This window comes from Notechis scutatus, chromosome 1, assembly GCF_049901735.1.
Source record: "Notechis scutatus isolate UNSWTSFEM ecotype Mainland chromosome 1, rNotScu1.2, whole genome shotgun sequence".
NCBI lineage: Eukaryota > Metazoa > Chordata > Lepidosauria > Squamata > Elapidae > Notechis > Notechis scutatus.
In genome coordinates this window covers 82,492,116-82,515,735 of record NC_142009.1, presented here as the reverse complement: position 1 = coordinate 82,515,735, position 23,620 = coordinate 82,492,116, and the positions used below count along the sequence as shown (strand labels likewise).

The 23,620-nt window shown below is 35.8% G+C and overlaps 1 protein-coding gene across 5 annotated transcripts in view; it reads left to right on the top strand.

Moving 5' to 3' along the window:
• The first annotated feature begins 357 nt into the window (after nucleotides 1–357).
• The window catches only part of ZDHHC14 (zDHHC palmitoyltransferase 14), a 63,761-nt gene continuing 40,498 nt past the window's right edge, over nucleotides 358–23,620 (top strand). For 3 of the 5 annotated variants that reach the window (XM_087969605.1, XM_087969598.1, XM_087969628.1), the window contains exons 1-2: nucleotides 397–2,524; nucleotides 20,853–21,025. In XM_087969605.1, coding sequence (XP_087825731.1) covers nucleotides 2,274–2,524; nucleotides 20,853–21,025 — 424 coding nt within the window. In that variant the 5' untranslated portion in view covers nucleotides 397–2,273. Of the gene's footprint in view, nucleotides 2,525–20,852; nucleotides 21,026–23,620 lie in introns of all 5 variants that reach the window. The other 2 variants (XM_087969622.1, XM_087969614.1) reach the window with 2 other exon arrangements.

Here is a 23,620-nt window from a genome sequence, read left to right as displayed (position 1 = left end):
GGTCTCCTAGGGGGCGTGCATAAGCGCACCAACCGTCCCTGTCCTATTGTTTCTTTTATTTTTTATTTTTCTTATATGTATCCATGTATTCATAACTATGTTTTTATTTATACCTATTATCTTGTCAGCAATTGACAAATAAGATAAATAAATAAATAATCTCCCTCCTCCCTTTCGTTTTCCCTTTAATCTCTCGCCTCTTTCCCGTCCCCTCCCTGCCTTTCCTAGCACAAATTACACTGCTAGGCGATTTAAGAGGGAGGAACGAGGCAAATGAATTTGGGATTCTGGGATATGTAGTCTCGACCTTTTTCCTCTCCCACCTCATTCCTATGCGTTTCTTACGTATCTCGCCGTCCCACGCGGAAGGGGGGGGGGGCAAAAAAAGGGTCCGGCATACATTTCCCAGAATGCTGCAAAAGAGAGGGAGAGGTTTTGTGTTAGGGTTAGAGAGACAGGGAGCCGGCCACAAACGGCGCGTGGCGCTTTGAGTTTTCGGGCGGGTAGTTGACGGGGGTGGAGAGGCGGGGTTTCTCCTTTGGCGTCCCGTGACCCGCAGGTGGGCGAGCGCGCGGGGGTTCCAGAAGTGGGAGGCGGTTCCTCCGGCGGCCGCGTGGAGCGCTGGGGAGTCGCTGTCGCCGGCTTCTGCGTGCGCGCCGGGCCGAGTGACACGGCCCTCTGCTGTTGCGGCGAAGGGAAGGAGAGAGACCGCGGAAGGCGACCGGTCGATGAAATAAACCGATCGGAGGCTGCCCCTGCCTCGTGGAAGTAGGCGGTGGGAGACGCACGCAAGCAGCTGCCCTGCCTTCCCCGGCCAAGACTGAGCCCGTGAGGCGGACGGTCACGGGCAGAACCGCCGCCACCGCCTTCCAAGCGGCTGACAATGAAAGTGAAAGGCAGGAGCCGCGGAAGGGGAGGTGGAGGCGGCGGCTGCCCCCGGGGTTGCGCCTGCCGCCTCCCCCACCGTGCTGAGTGATCCCGACCTTTCCCGGTGCGCTTCTCTCAGGGAGCGTTCCCGAAGAAAGAAAGCTGCCGCCTCTGTTTCTGCTTCCTCGGAACATTGGCCGTGTTTTCCTCGCGGGGACCCACGAAGAGGGTGCAACGTGTGAACGCTGGCTCGTCTCCTTTCGCTCGCCTGCAGCTGCTTTTCGAGTGGGGCCGCGTGGATCCTAGACGGCGACGGGAGAGGCGGCGGCGGCGGCTGGTGGTCCCGCGACAGCCGCCGCGATTCAGGTGGCTTCTCCGCACCCCTCCGCTCCGCTTGGCGTTGAGAGCGGGGAGAGAAGGTGGCTGCGCGGAATAAGCCCAGTTTAAAGTAGAAGCAGAAAGCCAACTCTCCTTGCCGTTTTCCTCGACGTTTCCTATTGCGGCTGGTGTTTTCCCCTGGAAGACGGATTGCGGTGGTGTAGCGGAGTTTCGGGGTCTCCCCTGGCTTGAAGGAGAAAAGTGGAGAGAGATCAGTCAGTACCTCTAAAACTGGAAGTTATTTTTGCCTGACAAGCCTGAATCAATAATAAAGTGGCCTGAGGACAGCTTTACTTTGCTTTTGTTTTTTTGCATTTTCTCCCCCACCCCCGTCCTTTGAAATTGGCATTATTTTATAATGGTATATATAAAAAAATGAACACTGGCTTGAAACTTGCCTTGTCTTACACCTTTTTCCAGGGAAGGCACTGAACACATTTTTATTTTGCGTTTGGAAAGGCCTTTTATAATGACAAAAAATAGGAACTAATCTCTTGCCATTGGAAGGAGAAAAAGACCATAGTGGGGGGAAAATTGGTTATTATAGTTTGTTTTTCAGTTGCTGCGCTTAGAGTTGGTTTTTGTTCAGAACAATTCGTACAGATTCTACTTTTAAGAATTTTTTAGAAATCTTTGTGAGGAGGATTTTGATTAGAGACTGCTTGCCTCAAAACCTGACCCAAGTACTTTAAAAGTGGAATGTGAAGTAAAACTGAGCAGTTTCTTAAACAGAAGGCAAAATGTTTTAAAATCATAAAGTTCTATGTTTAATTGACAACTGTTTTATATCTAAGCCTTTTTCATTCCTATTTTATTCTATGATTATGCACTTTGGTTTTTATTTAATTGTGAAGAAGGGAAAAATTACTGTACTTATATATTCATAAATTACAGCTTTGAAATCTTTACCAGAGAATTGGGAATTTTAAAATGCCATGATAAACTTGTTTTAATAAAACACCCAATAGTGTCTTCTTCAGAAGTTTTAGACAAGTGTTGCTGGAGGGGTTCCTCCTTATTCTCCATTAATGAGTCCTGGTGGTGGTGCTGGAGGACCCATGAAAGACTGTGAATACAGTCAGATCAGCACTCATAGCTCCTCTTCTCCCATGGAGTCCCCCCATATGAAGAAAAGCATTTCCAAGAGAAAATGGGAGGTTTTCCCTGGAAGAAACAAATTTTTTTGCAATGGAAGGATCATGATGGCTCGGCAGTCTGGAGTCTTCTACTTGACACTTGTTCTTATTTTGGTTACCAGTGGACTCTTTTTTGCATTTGAGTAAGTGCCGTTAAAGTTTTTTTTCACCCGTTTCTTACTAATAGAACTATGCAAGAATTCAGGTATCTCATTGATGCTAGGCTGTATCAGTAATTTATACTGCATTCATGATTTATATGTTTAATTTAATTCTTGAAAACTTTGAAGTTGAATAATTGTCAATTTGGTATGATCTAGACAGATGAGATTTCAACTCCAGTTTAAAAGTAATGCTGGTCTTTTGCAGTGGAAAGAAGTTTTTAAATGATACAGAATTTTAAAGTACTAATGTTCATTGAAAAGTTTACTGATTTGTCATTTCATAAAGTTCCATTAAGGCAACTAGCTATTTATGCTTGAGAATACTTCCACAATCAGTGCAGAAGCTGTATATTTCTCCCGCTCTAGTCAAAAATTTCTATATTAAGTTGTTATATATCAGGTTAATGGTTTATCAATAGGCATAATCCATGACGTTATATAGTAGGCTTGGATATTATTTGTATGATCTGCCTAATACGCAATCGTTTTGGGTTTTCCATCAAACTTGCTAACTCATTGAAGACATAAAACTATCCAGGCTAAAGATATTTCATAATATCCCCTTTTCTTGACTGTTATTCTATTTTCCCCCTCTCTGCTGTTAATTAGTACAGGTTCCCTTTTTAAAAGGGGAAATAATATTTTCTCTAAATGCACTTGCACATGTCAGTATGTTATATCCTTGATATCTCAAAGTTATATTCATGATAATAGAGCAAAGAAAAGTTAATATGTTGTAAATTTTCTTTGCAGATATTTGAGAATGCATTGCATATGATGCAATAAAAATAGATAGTTTTCTAATAGGGGTAGTCCTCAACCATTTGTTTAGTGGTTGAAATTACAACAGCACTGAAAAAAATGACTTATGACAGTTTTTTACACTTAAGACCATTGAAGCACCCCATGATCAAATGTTTGGCAACTGACTTATATTAATGACAATTGCAGTGTCCCAGGGTCATGTGATAATCTTTTGTGCCCTTTTGACAAGCAAAGTCAATGGGAAATCTAGATTTACTTAACAACCATGTTACTAACTTAACAATAGCGGTGATTTACCCACCAACTGTGGGTAAATGGTCATAAAATGAACAAAACTCACTTAACTGTCTTGCTTAGTAACAGAAATTTGGAGCTCGCTTGCGATCATAAGTCAAGGACTACCTATATATATAGACTATCCAGTGTATTTAATAAATACATTTCCTAAGCATGAATTCTAGATAAATAAAGAAATTATATTGATTGTAAATCTTGATAATTAAGTGAAAAAATGTTTGGATAATCCATTATCCAAATTAAAGACCCAAATTGTTGGGGGCAATATGCTGACTCTGTAAACGCTTAGAGAGGGCTGTAAAGCACTATAAAGCAGTATAGAAGTCTATTGCTATTTAACTAATCATTTATTATGAGCTATAGTTTAGAATTTATTTTCTGTTCATGGAAAATCAGCTATCAGCTTATTGATTTAATTATGATAAAGTGCCAAATTTCAATTCCTGATATGCATTTTGATTTTTCCTCACCTCATTAAAAACATACATTATTTACACTTGGCATAAAAGAGTAGCAGCTGAAGTTATGAATATAATCCTGACAAGCGTTCTAACTGGTACAAACTGGCACTATTATTGGATTGTTCTGAAAAAAAAAACTTGCCTGCAGATGAGGTTTTCTACAGGAGCAAGTTTTTTATAGAATGAAAACACAAATGAGTGGGCGTCTTACATAATCCTGTAATGTTAAATAAAAATAGAATGTCTTCAATTTTATATTAATTTATAAAATGATGTAATTAAAAAGAAGACAAAGCTATTGAGAGAACTTTTTGGTAAATCAACCTGCTTTTTGTTTCTAAGTAAGTTACAGCATGAATGGTAGGCAAATTTTCTGTCTGGTGCTTTATGCAGGGACTGAAAGAGTTCTTAGAAGTCATGATCTCCACCTGAATAGTGGTTGGTGAAAGTTACCCCAGATTATATTATGATCAGTATATGTTGATGTTATTCTTTTTGGCAGTAGCATGCATTTATATACAGTAGTAATGATTACAAATTTGTTCACCCAGGTATTTTTTTCCCCTGTCAGTATGTTAAAGCATGATGGTTTAAGCAATCTAATGACAAATCCTTATCCACAGAAAGCCATATTGATCCAACAGAAAGAAGCAAGACAAGCAGTATTCAGCTGCTGGAAGCTGTATTTGTTTCATTAATTTTGGTTTATTATTTTGAACATAGATTCATCATTTTAATTTATTTTCTTCAAAGAGAAATATTCAATATTTTTTAGAACGGTTACTTCTTTTTCAGATAATAACCTACTGTGCAGGAAAAAATATTTTTTCTTTAAAAGAAGCAATTATTTCTTCAGGATTGCACTATAGAATTTTATGAATTACTTTAGAATTCACTTGAAAAGTTATACAATAGAAGAGAAAAATAAAATGCAGGCAGTCCTTAACTTTCGACCACAACTGATCCAAAAATTTCTGTTGCTATGGTAAATGAAACAGTTATTCAGTGAATTTTGCTGAATTGTATGACCTTTCTTGCCACAGTTGTTAAATTAGTCACAGAGTTAAGTGAATGTGACTTCCCCATTAACTTCACTTGTAAAAAGGTCACAAAAGGGGGGGTCACATAACCCTGGGATGCTGCCACATCATTAATATGAGTCGGTTGTCATGTCTAAATTTTGATCACATGACCTTGGGGATGCTGCAACGGTCATGAGTGTGAATAAAGTTACAAATTGCTTTTTCAGTGCCATTGTAACTTTGAACGGTCACTAAATGAATTGTAAGTTGAGGACTACCTGTACTGTATTTTGTCCTACTCTGTTAGTAGCTGTAACTAAATACTGAGAGACTAATAATCCAATAAAAATGATAAACCTGCTTTTTATGTTTCAGCTAAAGGCCCAAGCATCTATATATAATGAAGGACATTATTTTATCTCTTACCTTTATTTGGGAAACTTTTTTTCTGGAAGTGTTATATTGTCCTGTCTTGCCTCATATTAGGCAATGAATACAGGTATACACTACTGTTTTTTTCATTGCAAGTGCTGACGTAAACTTTTACCAGTTGAAGTGCCCTAATATTAATCTGTAAATTATTTTCCTCTAATTCATTAAATTCTTAGTATAATGTCTAGACAACTATAATTATAGTTTCTATGAATATTGTGGAAATTCCATATAAAATTTATGGATATGTGAAAAAACAATATTGCACGAAGAACAGGGTGCAAAAATAGGTATGGAAATATAGAGAGCATTTTTTGATGTATTTTTGTTACATAACCATAGGGAAACCTTTCTAGTTTCCTTTGGGTTGATAAATACAGTACTTTGAAACTGTGTGCATAAGAAATGTGTTAACAGTTATTATCATCTACGTATCTTAAAGTCTAAGGCTATCTAACAAGATAGAAGTATTCTAGGTAGTGTATATTTTTACTTTTTAAAATGGGAAGTAAGAATTCAAATACTTTGAAGTGAGTTTTTTTCTTTACATACTTCAGAGCCATTCATATGCCCCGGAAGCATTAGTCCAAAGCCAGAATATTATAGTATCTCTTGTATGGTAAGAAAAGAGACCTGCCCAAATAAATAATTTTATATCTACATCACAATGTTTATTATTAAATATTGATATATCATTTAAAAGTTACCTTGCCGTATGTAAACATACAGGACTGGAATCACAAAGTATGACCCATTATTAAAAGGCTGCTATGCAACCTTTTAGAAGTCCCAGTTCCTTCTACGGTTTAAAAGTTATTAAAGAGTAGTATGTACAACACAACTTGCAATTATAAAAGATTACTTTATTAGTACATGGTAGTATATTTCATCACACTTTAAGAATTGAAAGCTACTATTCACATTTTCAAACTTTGTTTTTGGACATTTTGAAATAATCTCGTGTTATGTGATGAATCAATTTTAATTTTAAAAATACTGAACATTTGTTAGTATAAGACTTAAATAATTGAATGGAAGATGATTGAATGGAAGAATGAATGAATGTGTTTATGAGTAAAGGTGAAGGTTTCCCCTGTCCAGTTGTGTCAGACTCTAAGGGGCAGTGCTCATCTTTGTTTCTTAGCCAAGGGAGCACATGTTGTCTGAAAACATTTCTATGGTCATGTGGCCAGCATGACTACACACCAAGGTACACGGAACTGCTGTTGTCTTCCCATCAAAGTGGTACCTATTTATCTACTTATATTTGCATGTTTTTGAACTGCTAGATGAGCAGGAGCTGGGGCAAGTAACAGGAGCTCATCCCTTCACACTGCACTCAGGTCTCAAACCTCAGTGTCTTAACTGATGAGCCATCATTGTCCCATTTATGTATAGATATGCTCAGAAAGAACTGTAGATCATTGGGGAATGGGATTTTCTCTCATCCCTTGAATACTTCTGAGAGGGTGAAGACTCTTCTGAACAAAGTGAGATTAGATGAAATGGAGAATGAGATTGTTATAAAGAAAATGGAAAGCCTGCCCAATCTGCACTCGAGTGATATATACCCTATAGAATATGTTTCAGGGTATGCACAGTATGCTGCGGGAATGTGGAAATGGATAAGTTGTAATTATACATTGTTGGATGTAGTAAAATTTAAAACATCAGGAAATGAAGAGGGTAATCTAATATAATACAAAAACACAATTAGAAACATTAATTTGTTTGTATTGAATAAGATGCAGCCTATAATTAAATAGGCCAGAATTTTTTAAAACTGCTTTCCTTTCCCTAAATTTCTGCTTCCTGGCTAATACTAATTACAAAAGTACTTGGTAAAAAACAACTCTGGATCTTAACATGTTTTGTTGATTAAAAAAATAATTTTCTATATATATATAAAAACGTCTATCCATACACCATAACTCCAGCTGGTTTACAAACAACAATCAAGACAGTAAAAAAAACATGTAATTTGGAAATAGTTGGTAGATGTAAATACCTATTTTAACATCAACATTTTAAAAAGCACTCCTTTATATCCAAATAAGTCTATTTTTGTTATACAATTAATTTGCTCTTTGCCATAATTGAGTTGAGTATACAATGGGTTCTTTTTAGTTGTTCTAGCTAGTACAATGGCTGCAATCCAGGTCACTGTGCAAATATGGTAGTTTTGTGATATCCAGGACAACTCCATATTTCTACAATTGTTAGGAGATGTTTCTTAAAATAGAGAAAAGTTCCTGTTAAAAGTATTGATATAATTTCTGTATTACAGATCTCAAATTCTCATTGGGCATATACAAATGCAGAAGGTGTCAATATTGCTATTTGGATTGTTGCTTCCTCTTTTACATATCATATGCGTTTTATATGGTTGCTGAGCTCCACTGTAACAAAGTAAATAATTAAACTAGTTATTCAACTGCATAGTCAGATTGAATACCTACACAGTTTTTGCCTCAATTCCTCCCTTCCAGGTAAATCTCTACTTCTGATGACAAATTGCTATACTGTGTATAGTTTTCTCTTTTCAGAGGCTTCATAAAGTGCAGATTTTTACGCCATTAAGCTATTTATTGCCAGCAAACCTATTTAACCCTGTTAGGGGGAATATGGAGCCACCACCGTTGGGTATATTATTTTGGAATTAATAATTGTTTTGATTTGTGTACAAAGACCTTTTGAACTTCATAAAAGTTTTTTTGAGGTAATTTGAAGGAATCAGATTTAATTGGCAGTGAGACTGCTGTTCAGGTGGATGGTCTAATGTTCTTTGAAATCTATCAGACCTAAAATGATTACAAACTACATTGTTACCTAATTCTGTCTTTTTTAATGATTGTCCTCAGTATAAACCTAAAATATCAAATGACAGAAAGATTCAGCAAAGCATTTCATTTATTTTTAATAAAGGCTTTAAATGTATATCAAGCTTAATGCCATGAATTATGGTATAATTTTTTTCTTATTTTATGTGAGGGAGAGTAGACTTTACATTGAAATAAGTTGCATTGGAAACTATATTACAATTTTAACACAATCATATTTTAAATTGAATTTGTTAAGTCTTGTGATAAAAACTAAGTCAGCCTTGACTCCTTGTAGCTTTACAGTTTGTTTGGAGGTTTTTTTTAAAACAATATGAAGTGGTTTTCCGTGCCTTCTTCAGAGGTGTTTTTCAGCTTCACAGTCTAGCTGTCAGCACTGGGGTTTCCTGTTAGGTCCCTAATCTGCTTTGACTCTGCTAAACTTTATGACACCGATCATGTTTGACAGCACGTTACTAACTAACTGGGCTCTTATATGTTTGGTATATTTCATTTCTGATAAATTTTACATAATCATTGTAAAACCACAACCTCCCACTCTCAATCCCTTAAAGCCAGTCCATATATATACTCCAATCGTGGCATGAAAAACAGCTGAAAAATCTCACAAGATCTCAAAACATTTTGATGTTCTTATCTGAAATCTTAATTGGGAATGCCAACATATTGTGAGACTTGCTAATCTCTTGACCGTTTCATTCAATGGCCCCTTCGCAGGAATAGGATCATCTCAGATGGCTTCTTCCCTCTAGGTTTTTATAGTCTCTGGATACTTGATCAAACCGTGGAAGTCTCTGGATACTTGATCAAACCGTGGGAGTTGGACTGTTTTGACTAACACTCTGGATGACAAATTTAGCTTGTGTCTTTATTTATAGATTTGGAGAGCTGTGCTCTAATCAGAGTTGATTGATTGGAGGGAGTAATAAGCCCTGCAAATAAAATTTAAGCCAACGGAGGAAGTGAAATGGATAGGCAGATAGATAGTTTGATTGAATTGGAGGTCACATGTACCATGCTGGTTACTAATTTCTGGCTTATATTGGGGTCCTTAAAAGCCTTTTTTTCCTGCTAATATCATGATCAACTTAAAGAAAAAGGCTCTTCTAAAATTGATTTTGAAAGATTTAGTTTGTCTCAGAATGTCATGATTGTAACACAATATAGTGAGAACAGAAATGGGAGAAAAGGTTTTAAATATTTACTTAATCATGGGTTTGAGTTTGCTGAGGTAATGTGACATGATTTCATGCCTATTGCATTTTGTTAGTGACAATAAAGAGACACTGTACTGAAAGATAGAAGTAGAGGAAGCAGTGAACAGATACTGAATTTTCATATAGAAAACAGATGAGTTGCTATATTATAATTGGCTGATGAAATCAGCTTATCACAAATAAATAGGACTGATAAAAATGTTCACTTAAAGTAAAACTTTATAGTGGAAATTTGGGTGGGGGAAATTAGATGTGAGTGATGGTTAAAACGTTATACACCTTTCACTTATTTGTTTCAAGTATGCACATGACTAAATATTTACATTGAATGTTTATTTTAGGTGAGGTACATTTACTTAATTTTTCTTGTGTTCCTAACAGGTATAATTAAGAAATAATTCTTCCATAGCTAAATTTTCTGTATGATCAGAATGGGAATAAAGTCTCTATTAAAAAAAAAAGCTGGGGACATCATCTATTCTGAGATACAGAATGCTCAGCTCTATTATAGAGGTAGAATCTGGTCACACAATTCTAAAATTGCAAGGTTCTATTTTAATGCAATGGATAAATATAATAAATTTGGTATTTCAGGAAAAAAGAATCTACACCCCAAATAAACAATCATTTTACAACTGTTGATGTAACAACTGGATTCCAGTCAGTTTCTTTTGAAAAAAATGAAGTTTATTTGTTAACACTCCACCAAAATCAAACATTTCCTTCAGTTTGTCAGTAAAGGTTTTATCATTTATATCATTATATATTTTTTTAAAAAATATTTGTTAATTGTTTATGTGATTACATCATAGTGCAGCAATAGGTTGACTCTGTTTTGTGGGTCGAAGACATTCATTTATGGATAGATTCTGCCAGCAATGAAAACAGAAGGAAAGAATTAGATTTATCTTCGATTTAGCTTTTAAATCACTACCTTTTATACAATATTCTATATAGTTTCCCTCTCAACCAATGACCAAGCAACTTCCCTGATCATTTTAAATATACTTGTGTTTCTATTTTGTTGTCCATTTGAATATTTTCCCCCATTTTTATTGTTTGCATTTCTTTTATGAAAATAATAAATGCGCTCAACACAATGTTAATTGACTTCTGACATGGCATTGTATCAGAAGAATGTTGTTTAGTAACAACTTTCAGTAACAAATAAAACAATTTCCTTAAATATTATTAAAAACACTATGCAGTGGTGCTTAAAATGTTTGTGAACCCTATTACATTTTTAATATTTCTGCAAAAAATGTAACTTAAAACTTGATTAGTTCTCTACACAAATCCTAAAACTAGATAAAGCGAATCCAACTAGACAAGTGAGTGAAAACCATTATACATGTTCAATTATTCATTGAGGAAAATGATCCAAAGCTGCATATTTGTATGAGGCCTTTGGAATTGCTTCAGCATATTTTGAATTTTGAAATATTAGTATAATGCAATTTCAGCATGGCTGCTATAGGTATGACCAATGGCAAAATATTAATCAGATGTCCGATTGTTGGGGATTTTTCTGTTTATCATTTCTAGCATTACTTTTGTATCCCTTCCTTCTACATTTGTCTTTTTTCGCAGTGGAAAAAAAGGTTTTTTTTCCCACGTTAATTTTTAATATTATTTTGTCCATAATGGGTCCCATAAAGGATCTGGAAAATAAAAATGATGTCTTAGGTTGGTGCTTTGCATTTTCCTTTTTTTTTCTTAACTGAAAAAATGGTTGGGACTGAGAATCTGGAGGTCATCAAGAAAAGGAATCCTCAGGCATTATATTGTATGTCCCAGCAATCATATAAATTGATAGTCAAGTGGTAAAATTACATGCTACATTTCATGGTTCTCCAATTATGTGGTAGATGTAAACAAAAATTTACAGTCTGTTAGTGGCTCTGTAGTAGTTAATTATATTGCAATACTGAACTTACCCATTTGATTCTATAAACTAACTTGTCTTAAAACATTCTTACTCTGAAATATTGTTGTAGCCAATCCAAATCCTGACTGGGGATTAACGACTAATAATGCAAGCAGCATATATTCAAATTGTTATATTTTTTTAAAAAATTGTCTGAATGCCTTCAGTGTGAATTTACATTTCCTAATAAAATGTTTTACAGGTTTATTCAGATCTATAATACATTTTGTTCTCTGGTGGTTATGTTCAGGTTGATAGAAATGCCAGCATAATTGGCTGAGGACAATTTTTATAATCTGATTGTATTTATGAGAAAGAAAGAGTACTATCTTCTTAATAAAAAAAGAGTGTTCACAGTGATTATAATGTCAGTGGAGATCATGAGAATAAATTTGTGAAATTTTGTTTTAGAAATAACTGAACTGTTCAAAGAAAATGCAAATGCTTTTTTAGAAGCTAAACATTAATATAGTTTTAATGTTATACAACTATAATGTATAGTTCTATTTATCATCCGTCTGAGTATTCAGAATATGTTTTAGAATGTATTCTGAACATAAGATTACTGTGCTAAGATGCAGAATGGAGGCCAAACTGTATTTTCCTGTTTTTTCTCTTACCGTAGTGCATAGTGAGCTGGTGTACCAAACATGATGAAGAATTCATTCAACTGAATAATAACATTATTTATACTACAGATGCTGGCCTTTTGTTTATCCTTTTCTTGGGGAAAGAGATAAGGGTTTTTAGGAAGAAATGATGGGTATCCCTTTGCTCAGGGAAATTGACTCAATCTTTTGCTGTTGATTTTGATAATATGCAAGCAGGAAGGAGGACAATTATTTTTCTTGAATGAGATAATTTTAATAGCAAGTTACAGTTTATTAGATGAGGTTGCTTTAGGCAAATGATTACAAAACAGCACCTGAAATTATATGCTAAAGCCATTATATTTTTATATAAAAATGTTTTAGGGACACTATGCCTGTGTAGCCTCTAATATTCTATATTACTTTTTATACTTTTATTTCTTCTCTATAAGAAAGTCTTTTAAATACCCGTATGAAATATTATGTCAGTGGAATTTTTCAGAATCATTCCCAGATATAAATCACGTTACATGATCACATTGCTTAACAACAGCAATCCCTGTACTTGTTATTGTTAAGCAAGGAATATGGTTGTTAAGTGAGTATCTCCCAGCTTGCTGCTGCTTCCAAACTTAAGTCAATGGGGAAGCCTGCAGGAAATTGCAAGTCCCAGGTGCCCTGCTGTTGCCGAGCAAGAGTGAGTGAGAGCGAGTGAGAGCGAGGGGTGTGTGGGTAACCAGAGAGCATAGAAGGGCTTGGAGTGGCTGCTGCAGGGTAGAAATGGGGGATGAGTGATCAGGGAACCATGGCATGAACATAGCAAAGCTCAGGAAGTTTGTGTGGGTAGGGGAGACTTACCCAAGTAAGTTGTAATCTTCCCAATTGGCTTCCTCATTGACTTTGCTTATAAGAAACCACCAGGAAAGATTGAAAATCATAATCATGTGACTGTAATACGCAGCAATCGTCATAAGAGCAAGCCAGTTGCCTAGTACCCAGATTGTGATAACCAGAACTCCAAGTTGTAGAAGGTTGTAGATACCACTTTTCGTATACTGTTATAACTTCAAATGCTTGCCAAATGAATGATCATTAACCAAGGACTACCATCTATAAGGCATTGAACTGCTTCCACCAAATAAATCCTCTGTGGCATGTAGAAGTTGTACCATTTATACAGAATACTGCTCAGATAAGGAATTGATGCCACTAGAGACAAGCTTACAAAATGAACTAAAGAGATTTATGAAGGGAACCACTTAACATAAGGAAATAAATCATAGCTTTATTAAATATGCTTAGGTACTGTCCAATTAATCATTCTTTCTAAAAGAATGCCCGATTTCAAAATTTATTATTTGTGTGTATAAAATTTTGATTAAGATAAGAATTTTGATTGTAATAGTAAAACCGAACATAAATTAAACTTAAAGGAAAAAATAAAATAGCAGTAGAAAGTTCAAGAAAAAAAAAGTAAGAATATACCAGTAATAAAAAGATAACAAAGAAATGACTTCCAACCTTCATCACAAATATAAATTTAGTAACTCTTCACTCTCTCTAATATTATAAATATTTATCTCTTCCACCTGTATCCCATCTCTTATCTATAAATAAATCAATAAAATGTTTCAGTCCTGATGTCAGCAGAAAATCCAAAAAGGACAGCCAAAAGTAACCACGTATTTCATTTAACATTGCTCAAATAAGCGGCATTATATTCCTCCTTTTACATCTACTAGTCTTAATCTTTAATTTGTTCAAATATTCTCACAGGATTCAATTTTTCTTCATTTATTTTTGTTCTATCCTTCAAGGCTTTAGCATGACACCTTTATGTAAATCTATTAGGAAAGAATTGCCTTAGTTACTCTTTTGGTTTGTCATTTGTATTTCGTTTTTACATTTTAAGACCTTAGCCACTTTCTTTAGTAGATCAGTAAAGCATCTTTTCTAAATCATTCTTTTGGCTTGTCAGATGTAAATCTACTTTCAATACTATATCTGTCTTATCTGATAAAACTTGTTCTACATATGACATTTCTTCAATGACATCTTTTGTACAGAGTCTATACATAGAAGCAGACGTCATTACTGATGTTGATATTGTGATTACTATTTTCTGATTTCATTCTTCAAAGGTCTCCTTCAGTTTATTGTATTGTCATAACTATTTTGAAGGCCTGTATATCATTTCTCTACCTAAAAACTAAAATTCTCTCTAGTGTTCAGTTTTTTAAAAATGTGAAATAATTTACCTGTGTTGTGTCTTGTAAAAAGCAAAACAGGTTCTACTTCCCACAAGGTGTTTATATTTTATAATTAATTTCAAAATCTTACTGTAACAATTCCAATATTACAATTTTATCTGAACCTTTAGTCCATTTTAACTTTCTAACTTCAAAATGTTATTTAGCTTTTTGTTGTTCATTTCAAATTTTTAAGTTTTTAGGTAAAGTTTTGTTTCAATCAGGATTAAAGGCAGACTTATCTGACATTTTTAGACTTGTCATTCCAAAGGTCTCTAATAGCTTACAAGTAGTTAAGGTGCAGTTTCGGAAAGTAATTAGAAAGTGAGATTTGTGAAGTTAGTGCCCTTTAAAAGTCTTTGTTGTGGTTGTGAGTAGAATAGCTGATCCTATCTTCTCCTTGTACTCAAACCAGTGGAAAACCACTATTCCACAGTCTTCTCATGAACAGTTGTATGGAGCACTTGTGGGTAATCTCCATACTTTTCTTGTCCAGAGAGGTAACAAGGAACTAGTCTACTCACCAGTTCTTTGGTGTTTGCTGTGGTTGTTGGCTGTTTTTGCAGAGCAGTCTTCAGTTCATCATATCTTCTTCCCCGGAAGCATGCTTTCAAAGTTTGTTTCATAAAATTGGGGATTTACTTAGAATGTATTGAGGCCAAAAGACACAGAACAAAGTCTTGTGCAAGACCAGAAATGCTCTCACATAATGTGGATTTCACTGTTATTTGCAGTTGGTAAATGTTAAGAATACCTTGAAGAATATTCTCTCAGGTCATATTTTCCAAACTTTCTACCAGTCATTCACTCCGATTTAAGAACTGCAATTGTCCCCCTGTATCTCAAACTGTGTATAGTTATTGCCTTAGCAGCTAGTTATTAAGCAGTTAATCCTTTTTATTAGATCTCCCTTCCTGGATACTCTTACCTCTTTCAAGGTATCCTCACCACCAGATTTCATTAAAATATTTTGTTAGATAAATGGTGTTTTGCCCTCTACGTTTATGAAAAATGCAAAAATACTTATTTTTCTTTAAATAACATTATGCAAGGAAGATAGTATCATATATTGGAATGATAGTTTACAACTTTCCTTTAAGTATCACTGTTGCATCTTAAAATATTCTGTATCATTTCCTGTGTGGCTTGTAGAAAAGTTTAACCAACAAAACTATATCCGTTTGCTAATTATCTGAAAACTGAATCAGTTGGATATATTAATTGTGAACCTGGTTGAATCAACTGCTTGCTTTAAAATAATACATAAGTACAGATGGCATTTTCATGCTGATTTAAACTTGAAGCATGGTATTTTTAAATTCATTATCATTTATTAAAGTTATATGATTTGCCTAAATTTTATTTTTTTAAAAAGCAGCAATCAAAGCATTATCCAGCCTTCCTGGAAAATAGTCTTTTTTTGTTGATAAGAATATAGATTGCGAAAAGTTAGATTTGCCAGCATCTCAACATTCAGCTTCAACCATAACAACACAAGAGCACACAATAGATACAAACTCAATGTTAACCGCACCAAACTTGATTGCAGGAAATATGACTTCAGCAATAGAATGGTCAATGTCTGGAATACTCTACCCGACTCTGTAGTTTCTTCCCCAAACCCCAAAAACTTTAACCTTAGACTGCCTACTATTGACTTCACCCCTTTCCTAAGAGGCCTGTAGGGGGCGTGCATAAGCGCACCAACGTGCCTACCGTCCCTGTCCTATTGTTTCTCTTATTCTTCTTTTATTTTTTCTTATATGTACCCATTTCATGTATTCACAACTATGTATACACTTATACTTATCTTGTAAACAATTGGCAAATCAAATAAATAAATAAATAAATAAATTAATGTTGGCATTCAGATCTTAATATATATCCCAGAAATTATTTCAGAGATGGCAAAATTAATTAGGGAAATAAGAAAAAAATTGAAGGAAAAGACTTTTGAAACAATCTTAGTGCAAAATTGTAACAACTGTGTCAATACTAAAAGATTGGAGATACTTTAGCTTTCTAACCCAGCAGGTTTCATGACAGACCAGACAACCGATGCCTCCTTGAGTCATAATGTCAGAGATATCTCCTTACCTCAACAGAGAAATTGAATGATCAAGGGTGGGGGAAAAAGCAGAGGGAGCAGGAGTGATTTCCCAGTTGATTTTCCTTGAGAAAATCTGGCAAACAGAATCAGAAACCCATTCCCAGCAGGCAGGCTAATGCTGCTGATTGAGGGAGGGAGGGACTGCAAGACTGTTTGGGAAAAGATCACAGAACTTTGAAATTAAAGATCACGTGACTAGCAGCAGCCAGGACTTTCACAAATTTCATTCCTTTGAAAATTGTGGGTCCAGATTTTGGAGACATTCTGTAAGTTAGCCTATTTGAGATGGCTTGGTTCAAAACTCCACCTAGAATTAATGTGTGGCAAGATGACCACCTAATACATTTTACAAATAACTAAAATAAACATTAGTGCCTATGATTGATGCCCAGGTTATGACAACAAGACTTTTTATGGTATATAGTTAATAGCTGTAAACAAGATGTACTCAATAGTCTTGCATAATAAAAGTTTATAAGCCATGGTGGGCACTGGTTTGAATGCAGTATTGCAGGCTAATTCTGCTGAATGCTGAGGTTTGATCCTCACCTGAGTCAAGATTGACTCAGCCTTCCATCCTTCCGAGGTGGGTAAAATGAGGATCCAGATTGTTGGGGGCAATATGCTGACTCTGTAAACCGCTTAGAGAGGGTTGTAAAACACTGTGAAGTGGTACATAAGTCTAAGTGCTGTTGGTATTTACTCAATTAATGGAATACTTGGGTGAGTTAGGGAGTATCAGCATATCTGAAGGTCTTAACATCTGTTTGTTTCCAAATAAGAGAATGTATGAGAAGGAATTGCAGCAAAGGACAAAATGGAGTAAGGAAAAATGATTCAATATTAAACGCGTTTGCAGCACATTATGTATGTTTGTTCAAAATACTTGCTGTATAATATTACTTTAACACAGAGAGAGAGAGAGAGAGAGAGAGAAAGAGACACAGAGAGGAGTATACAAGAAAGATAAATAAGGAAAGAAAATGAAGGAAGGAATTCCCCTTTGATACTTCTTATTTCACCTCCTTTCCCTATCATGGATTCAACAGATGCAGTTTGTTTGCCTTTTCCTGAATTAGGCATAACTAACATGTGGATACTGTAGCCAAAATGAATGTTTAGAAACATCTGGCATGTATTGCTGTTGTGATTAATTCATTAATTTTGGACTCAACCTTGTTTATCTAAACAGAAATATTTATAAATCTTCTGCACATGTTATCCATTTCCTGTTACACAAAATCACTGACTTGTACACTAAGCAATGTGCTGAGAGTTCAAATGCTTAATATCCAGGAAAAAAATTGCATTTTGCCCTAAACCCTTTAGAGGATGACCAGATTTAGCAAAAAGAATTTGACAAGAATAATCTCCTGATCTGGTTTCCAGGTATTAGACAATTGTCTAATTATTGTTAGACAAAATGTCTGATACAGGCAATATCAGAATTTTGATTTTTTTAAATTGAAAGGGATGATTGGCTGCAAGATAAAAAAGCATTTGTAAAAATATTTTTAAAATCAAATTTAAAATGTCAGTATAAACATAGCAAACGGTTTTTCTTACTGTACTTCTATAGTTTTCAGTGCCAATGAATTTTATATCAGCCATGGAAATGGATAACTACTTAAATACCTCAATTTAATACATTAAAGACATTCACTTCATATTTTGGATTTTATTGTAAATATTAGTCACAACTATACTGGTAACTTATGAACAAAATTAAAGTTCTTATTGAATGAAAACTACAAATGACAGTTTTCAAATACTTGGTTCAAATCTCTCTTGAGTTTTAAAGTTAAATCTGATAATATTTGGTAAATTGATTACTGTATTATTAAGACTATTTGGCATTGTCATCCACCTATCGAGTCCTTCCCAAGAACATGGTATAGGCATATGTTTGATGGTGTTTAATTATTTATCTGTTCACAATAACGTGAAATTATAACTGCCAGTTCTTTAGCTGGTGTTGGCCTTCATACATATTGAGTTCTTCCCAAGAACCTAGGATGTTGTAATGTATCAGAATAGTATATGTGAAGATTCAAGTAGTATGGCAATTTGTAATTGACAGGTAGAAATTTTGTAAATGTATAACAGAATAACAGAGTTGAAAGCGACCTTGGTGGTCTTCTAGTTCAATTCCCTGCTCAAGCAGAAATCCCTATATTATTTCAGACAAATGATTGTCCAAGCTCTTCTTAAAAACCTCCAGTATTTGAGCACCCACAACTTCTGAGGCAAGTCGTTCCAATGATTAATTGTTCTGTCAGGAAATCTCTCTTTAGTTCTATGTTGGCTGTCTCCTTAATCACTTTCCATCTGTTTCTTCCTGACCTGCCTTCCGGTGCTTTGGAGAATAGGTTGATCTCCTCTTCTTTGGGACAGCCCCTTAAATATTGGAATACTGCTATCATGTGACCTCTAGTCCTTCATTAAATTAGACATACCCAGTTCTTGCAACTGTTCTTCATATGTTTTTCATATGCTTTAGTATGTTCCTAGCCATAATCCTAAGTGGGTTTATCATCCAATGGGATTTTCCGATGTATTTAATATGGAAAGGTAGAAAGTCTGGGCTGAAAATCTCAGCCCCTTCCTAAGCATACTGATGCGCTGTGAATTCATTGGTGACATCCATTTTGCTCTCCAACTTCATGGGAACCTAACTCTAACCTTTAGTGAGTTTATCATCCAATCAGATTTCCCCATGTATTTAATATGGACAGTTAGAAAAGCTTGGCTGAAAATCTCAGCCCGCTCCTAAGCATACCAATGCGCTAGTTAAATATAAAAATCCCATTGAGCAATAAATCCACTTAGGGTTAGTATTAGCACCCCATGAAGTCAGAGAGCAAAATGGATGTAGTCAAGAAATTCAAACTGCATTGGTATGCTTAGGGGGGAACTGAGCTTTTCAGCCCACCTGTCTACCTGTCCAAGGTTATATATACAAGAAAATCCCTTTGGTGGGAGAACCCACTTAGAGTTAGGGTTAAGTCCCAATGAACTTGGAGAATAAAATGGATGTTGCCAATGAAATCGAGGCACATTAGTATGCTTAGGAGGGGTCTGAGATTTTCAGCCCAGCCTTTTTGTGTGTACAAGTTAAATACATGGGAAAATCCCATTGGAGGGAAAACCCACTTTGGGTTAGGTCCCCATGAACTTGGAGAGCAAAATGAATTCATAGTGCATCAGATGCTTAGGAGGAGGCTCAATTTTTCAGCCCACCTTTGTTTGCCTGTCCAAATTAAATACATCAGAATATAACATTGCACTATAAACATACTTAGGGTTAGGTCCCTATGAAGTCAGAGAGCAAGCTGAGCTGAAAATCTCAGCCCTATCCTAAGCATACTGATGTGCTACGAATTCATTGGTGATGTATGAATTGCTCTCCAACTTCATGGGACCTAACCCTAATAAATGGGTTTAGTCTCAATTGGATTTTCTCATGAATTTAACTTGGACAGGCAGAAAAGCTGGGCTGAAAATTTCAACCCCCTACTAAGCATACCAATTCGCTGAGAATTCATTGGCAACATAAGTGTGTTTAATCTTCCAATGGGATTTTCATGCCTACGATGGGAATAGAACTCATTATATCCTGGGTTCTAGCCTGATGCCTTAACCATAGCTGAACCAAAGTGGTGCTCTGTCTAATAATGTAGAAATAGGTAGTGTAAATATAATAATTAATTGCACACTTTACTGCAGTTCTTTTCATGCTGTGTAAAATACTGGCTATGTTGTTAATTTTAAAATATTTTTAAAAATATAAATTAAAATATGAATCAAATTATTTGGAATATTCTAATATTTTCAGAACTTGTAATAGATTAATTTTTAAATGAAAGAATGTTACTTATGCTCTGAACACCTTTTGTGCCCGATGTAATCTTTAAAGCCAAAGGACTGGAGGGAGAGATTGAAAATAAGCATGTTATATTTTAGTTATACTTTCATAAACTACTTACAGTATTAAAAGTTATTAATTTTGGCCAATAAAAATCACGTAAGTGCAGAGTGGTACAACCTGTATTCCTTATTCTTTGGTAATCGTCAACTGATCTTTACTGCAGTTCTCTTATTGTTTTATTAATGCAAATAGCTGAATCAGAACATTGCATATTAACTTGAATACAGTTCTTAGTCCCAGATATGAGCTTGGTATAAGAATCTAAAATATTCTGGTTCTTTTTTTTAGGTACAGTACAAGTGAAGGCAAAGTGAGATCAGAACAGATTTTCTGAGTTTTTGCTGAAATGAATATTAATATAGATGGTTTTGAAGTAGTTCTTCACCCCATCCCCTGCAAAATCAGTTGTGGGTACTTACTATTTTTAAGATGGCCTTATTCCTAATGTTTTATTTTTCTTATTTTACAGTTGCCCGTATTTATCTGAGAAGATCACACCTGCAATTCCTGCTGTTGGAGCAGTTCTGTTCTTTTTTGTTATGGGGACCTTGCTACGTACTAGTTTCAGTGATCCTGGAGTCTTGCCTCGTGCAACACCAGAAGAAGCAGCAGATCTAGAAAGGCAAATAGGTAACACAGAAGGTCTGTTGCAGTCTCTCTGTTTCTCATTTTATTTTTCTCTCTTAAATGCCAGTTAAGCCCACATTTTAGTAGATTTTCTAATCATTCTGATCAATTTAACCTACTGTTTTTACTTTCAGATATTCATGACTATGTTACTATAAATATGTCTAAATTTTCTGCTACAGATAGTCCTTGACTTATGATCACAATTGAACCTTAAATTTCTGTTGCTAAGTGAGATACTTGTTAAGTGAATTTTGCCCCATTTTACTACCTTTCATATCTTCGCTGTTAAGTAAATCACTGCGGTGTTAAGTTAGTGACCCAGTTAAGTGAATCTGGCTTCCTCGTTGATTTTTCTGGGCAGAAGGTTGCAAAAGTGATCACATGACCATAGGACATTGCAACTGTCATAAATATGAGTCAGTTGCTAAGCATCTGAATTTTGATCTTGTGACTGGGGATGCTACTGAAGTCGTAAATGTGAAAAATGATCATAAGTGGCTTTTTTTAGTGCAGTTGTAACTTTGAATGGATATTAAATGAACTGTTGTAAGTCAAGGAGCTTCCTGTACTTTATGCAGAATGTTCATCTAACTGAATGATCAAGTAAGTTAATTTTAAAATTTGTGAATTTTTATAGCGCTAAAACCTTTTATACTATTGCTTTATTATATAGTAGACACTTCACAGATAATACGTTTGATTTAAATGACAAGATAAATTGGTAAAAAAATGAATTCAGTGGTTCTTTTACAGCAATTAAAAAGCTTAATTTATAGCTCAGTTTAAAAAATGTAGTAAAGACAATTCTGAAAAAGAAGCTTTATATATGAATGAATATATATATTCAGTCCTGCCTTGCCAGAAAGCTAATTGAATGACCTTGGGGGAATGTGTGGATGACCTTGGGGGACACAGGGAAAAGATGCTGCCTAAGAAACAATCAGACAAGTAGGGAGGAGCCCCCAGTGGATTAACAGTCAGAGAAAGAAACTTAGAAAGGATTCACCTTAATTGTTCAGATGGTTTGGAGCTATATACTAAGGTCAATATCAAAAGTGATGTAGGATAATAGAAAAGCATTCATGAGAAAAATTACAATACTTATCAAATGGTCCAACAATGAACAGGGAGTAAAATAAGGTTGTATGATGTTTCTTGCTGTTTATGTACTTATGGATGAATGTGTAAAGTATGAATTTGCAATATTAGAAGTGTGTTGGTTGGGCATGTATATGCTTTCATATATAGATGATGCCATATTGTTGAATGACAACATAAATGATTTGTAGCAAGTGTTAGATCATACAATGCAACAAGTAGTAAGAATCTGAAAATTAAAGATCAAGGTAATGAAAGTTAAACAAATTAATTTGAAATTAATATTGCATTTTATTGGAAAGTTTACAAAATGGGGAAATGGATGGAGAAATTTTAAGATGTATAAATGTTAGGAGAAACATAGTGGATAACATGCAATCTATTTAAAGAATGAATATTGGTTGAAAGAACTAAAGATGGCTGTATGTAAGAAAGTCCTTCTATCAACTTTACTGTATAGAAATAAAAATTGAGTAGGTAAGCAGAAACAGAGAGTGCAAGTGTATGTAGAAGAACAACAATAGATAGATCAAATTGAATGAAATATGATGGAAGAGTAAAGGGGTTGAAATAAGGGGAAGTCTGAGCAAGGTATAGTTAATAAGAAGCAAAAGATTCTCTAAAAAATTGAAGTTTTTTTTAAGGAACAAAATGGTAATATATTAATTTTTTTTGATCTACTGAAAGCAAAGATAAAACCAAAAAGGCATGAAAAGTATGGTGACTGAGGTTGTAAACCAGTGGTTCCCAAAGTGGGCAGTACCGCCCCCTGAGGGGCAGTGGGATGTCTTAGGAGGGCGCTAAGAAGCAAGGGGGGGCAGAGGAGTGCTGGAGGTGGGTCCCTCGCAGGGTGCAATTCAGATTCCCCCCCATCCCACTTACCTGGCTTGTTGGTGGCCGAGAGGAAGGCAAGCCAGGTCGTTGCCGCTTGGGTCCCATCTGGATTCTCCACAGCTGCTGGGCCATGGCTGCTAGGGGCAGGATTGGGGGGGAGACCAGGGAGCATGATGCTATACCTCCCGCATCATCCCTTGCCTGCCCCTTTCCTCTGCCGCCTGCCAGCCTGCTGTGAGAATGCTGCGAGTCAAGCCTTGCGAGAACAGATCTTCCACCCATGGAGCTTGCAAAGTGGTGGCTTGCACTTAGCTAAAATGCTCGGAGGGGCAGCTGGCAAAGGGGCGATGCAGGCAGCGTAAGCCTCATGCTTCCTGGTTGCCTCCCACACTCCCCCTCAGCAGCCGTGACCGAGCCCCAACAGCTGACAACATGCTGGCTGGCGGGGAGCCAAGGAGTGGCAGGTCTGCCCCGACTGGCTCACCTTTCCCAACTTTACCTTCCTCCTGCGGCTGGTGGCAGACAGAAAGGTGAGCCAGTGAGGGTGGGCTGGTTCACCTTTCCTGTAGTTCACTTCTCCCACAGCTCCTGCGGTGGGTGAGGCTGCAGCCTCGCTTGAGGTTCATAGCCCTTTCCCAAAAAGAGGGAGGGGTGGAAGTTTGCCTACTGGCTTTT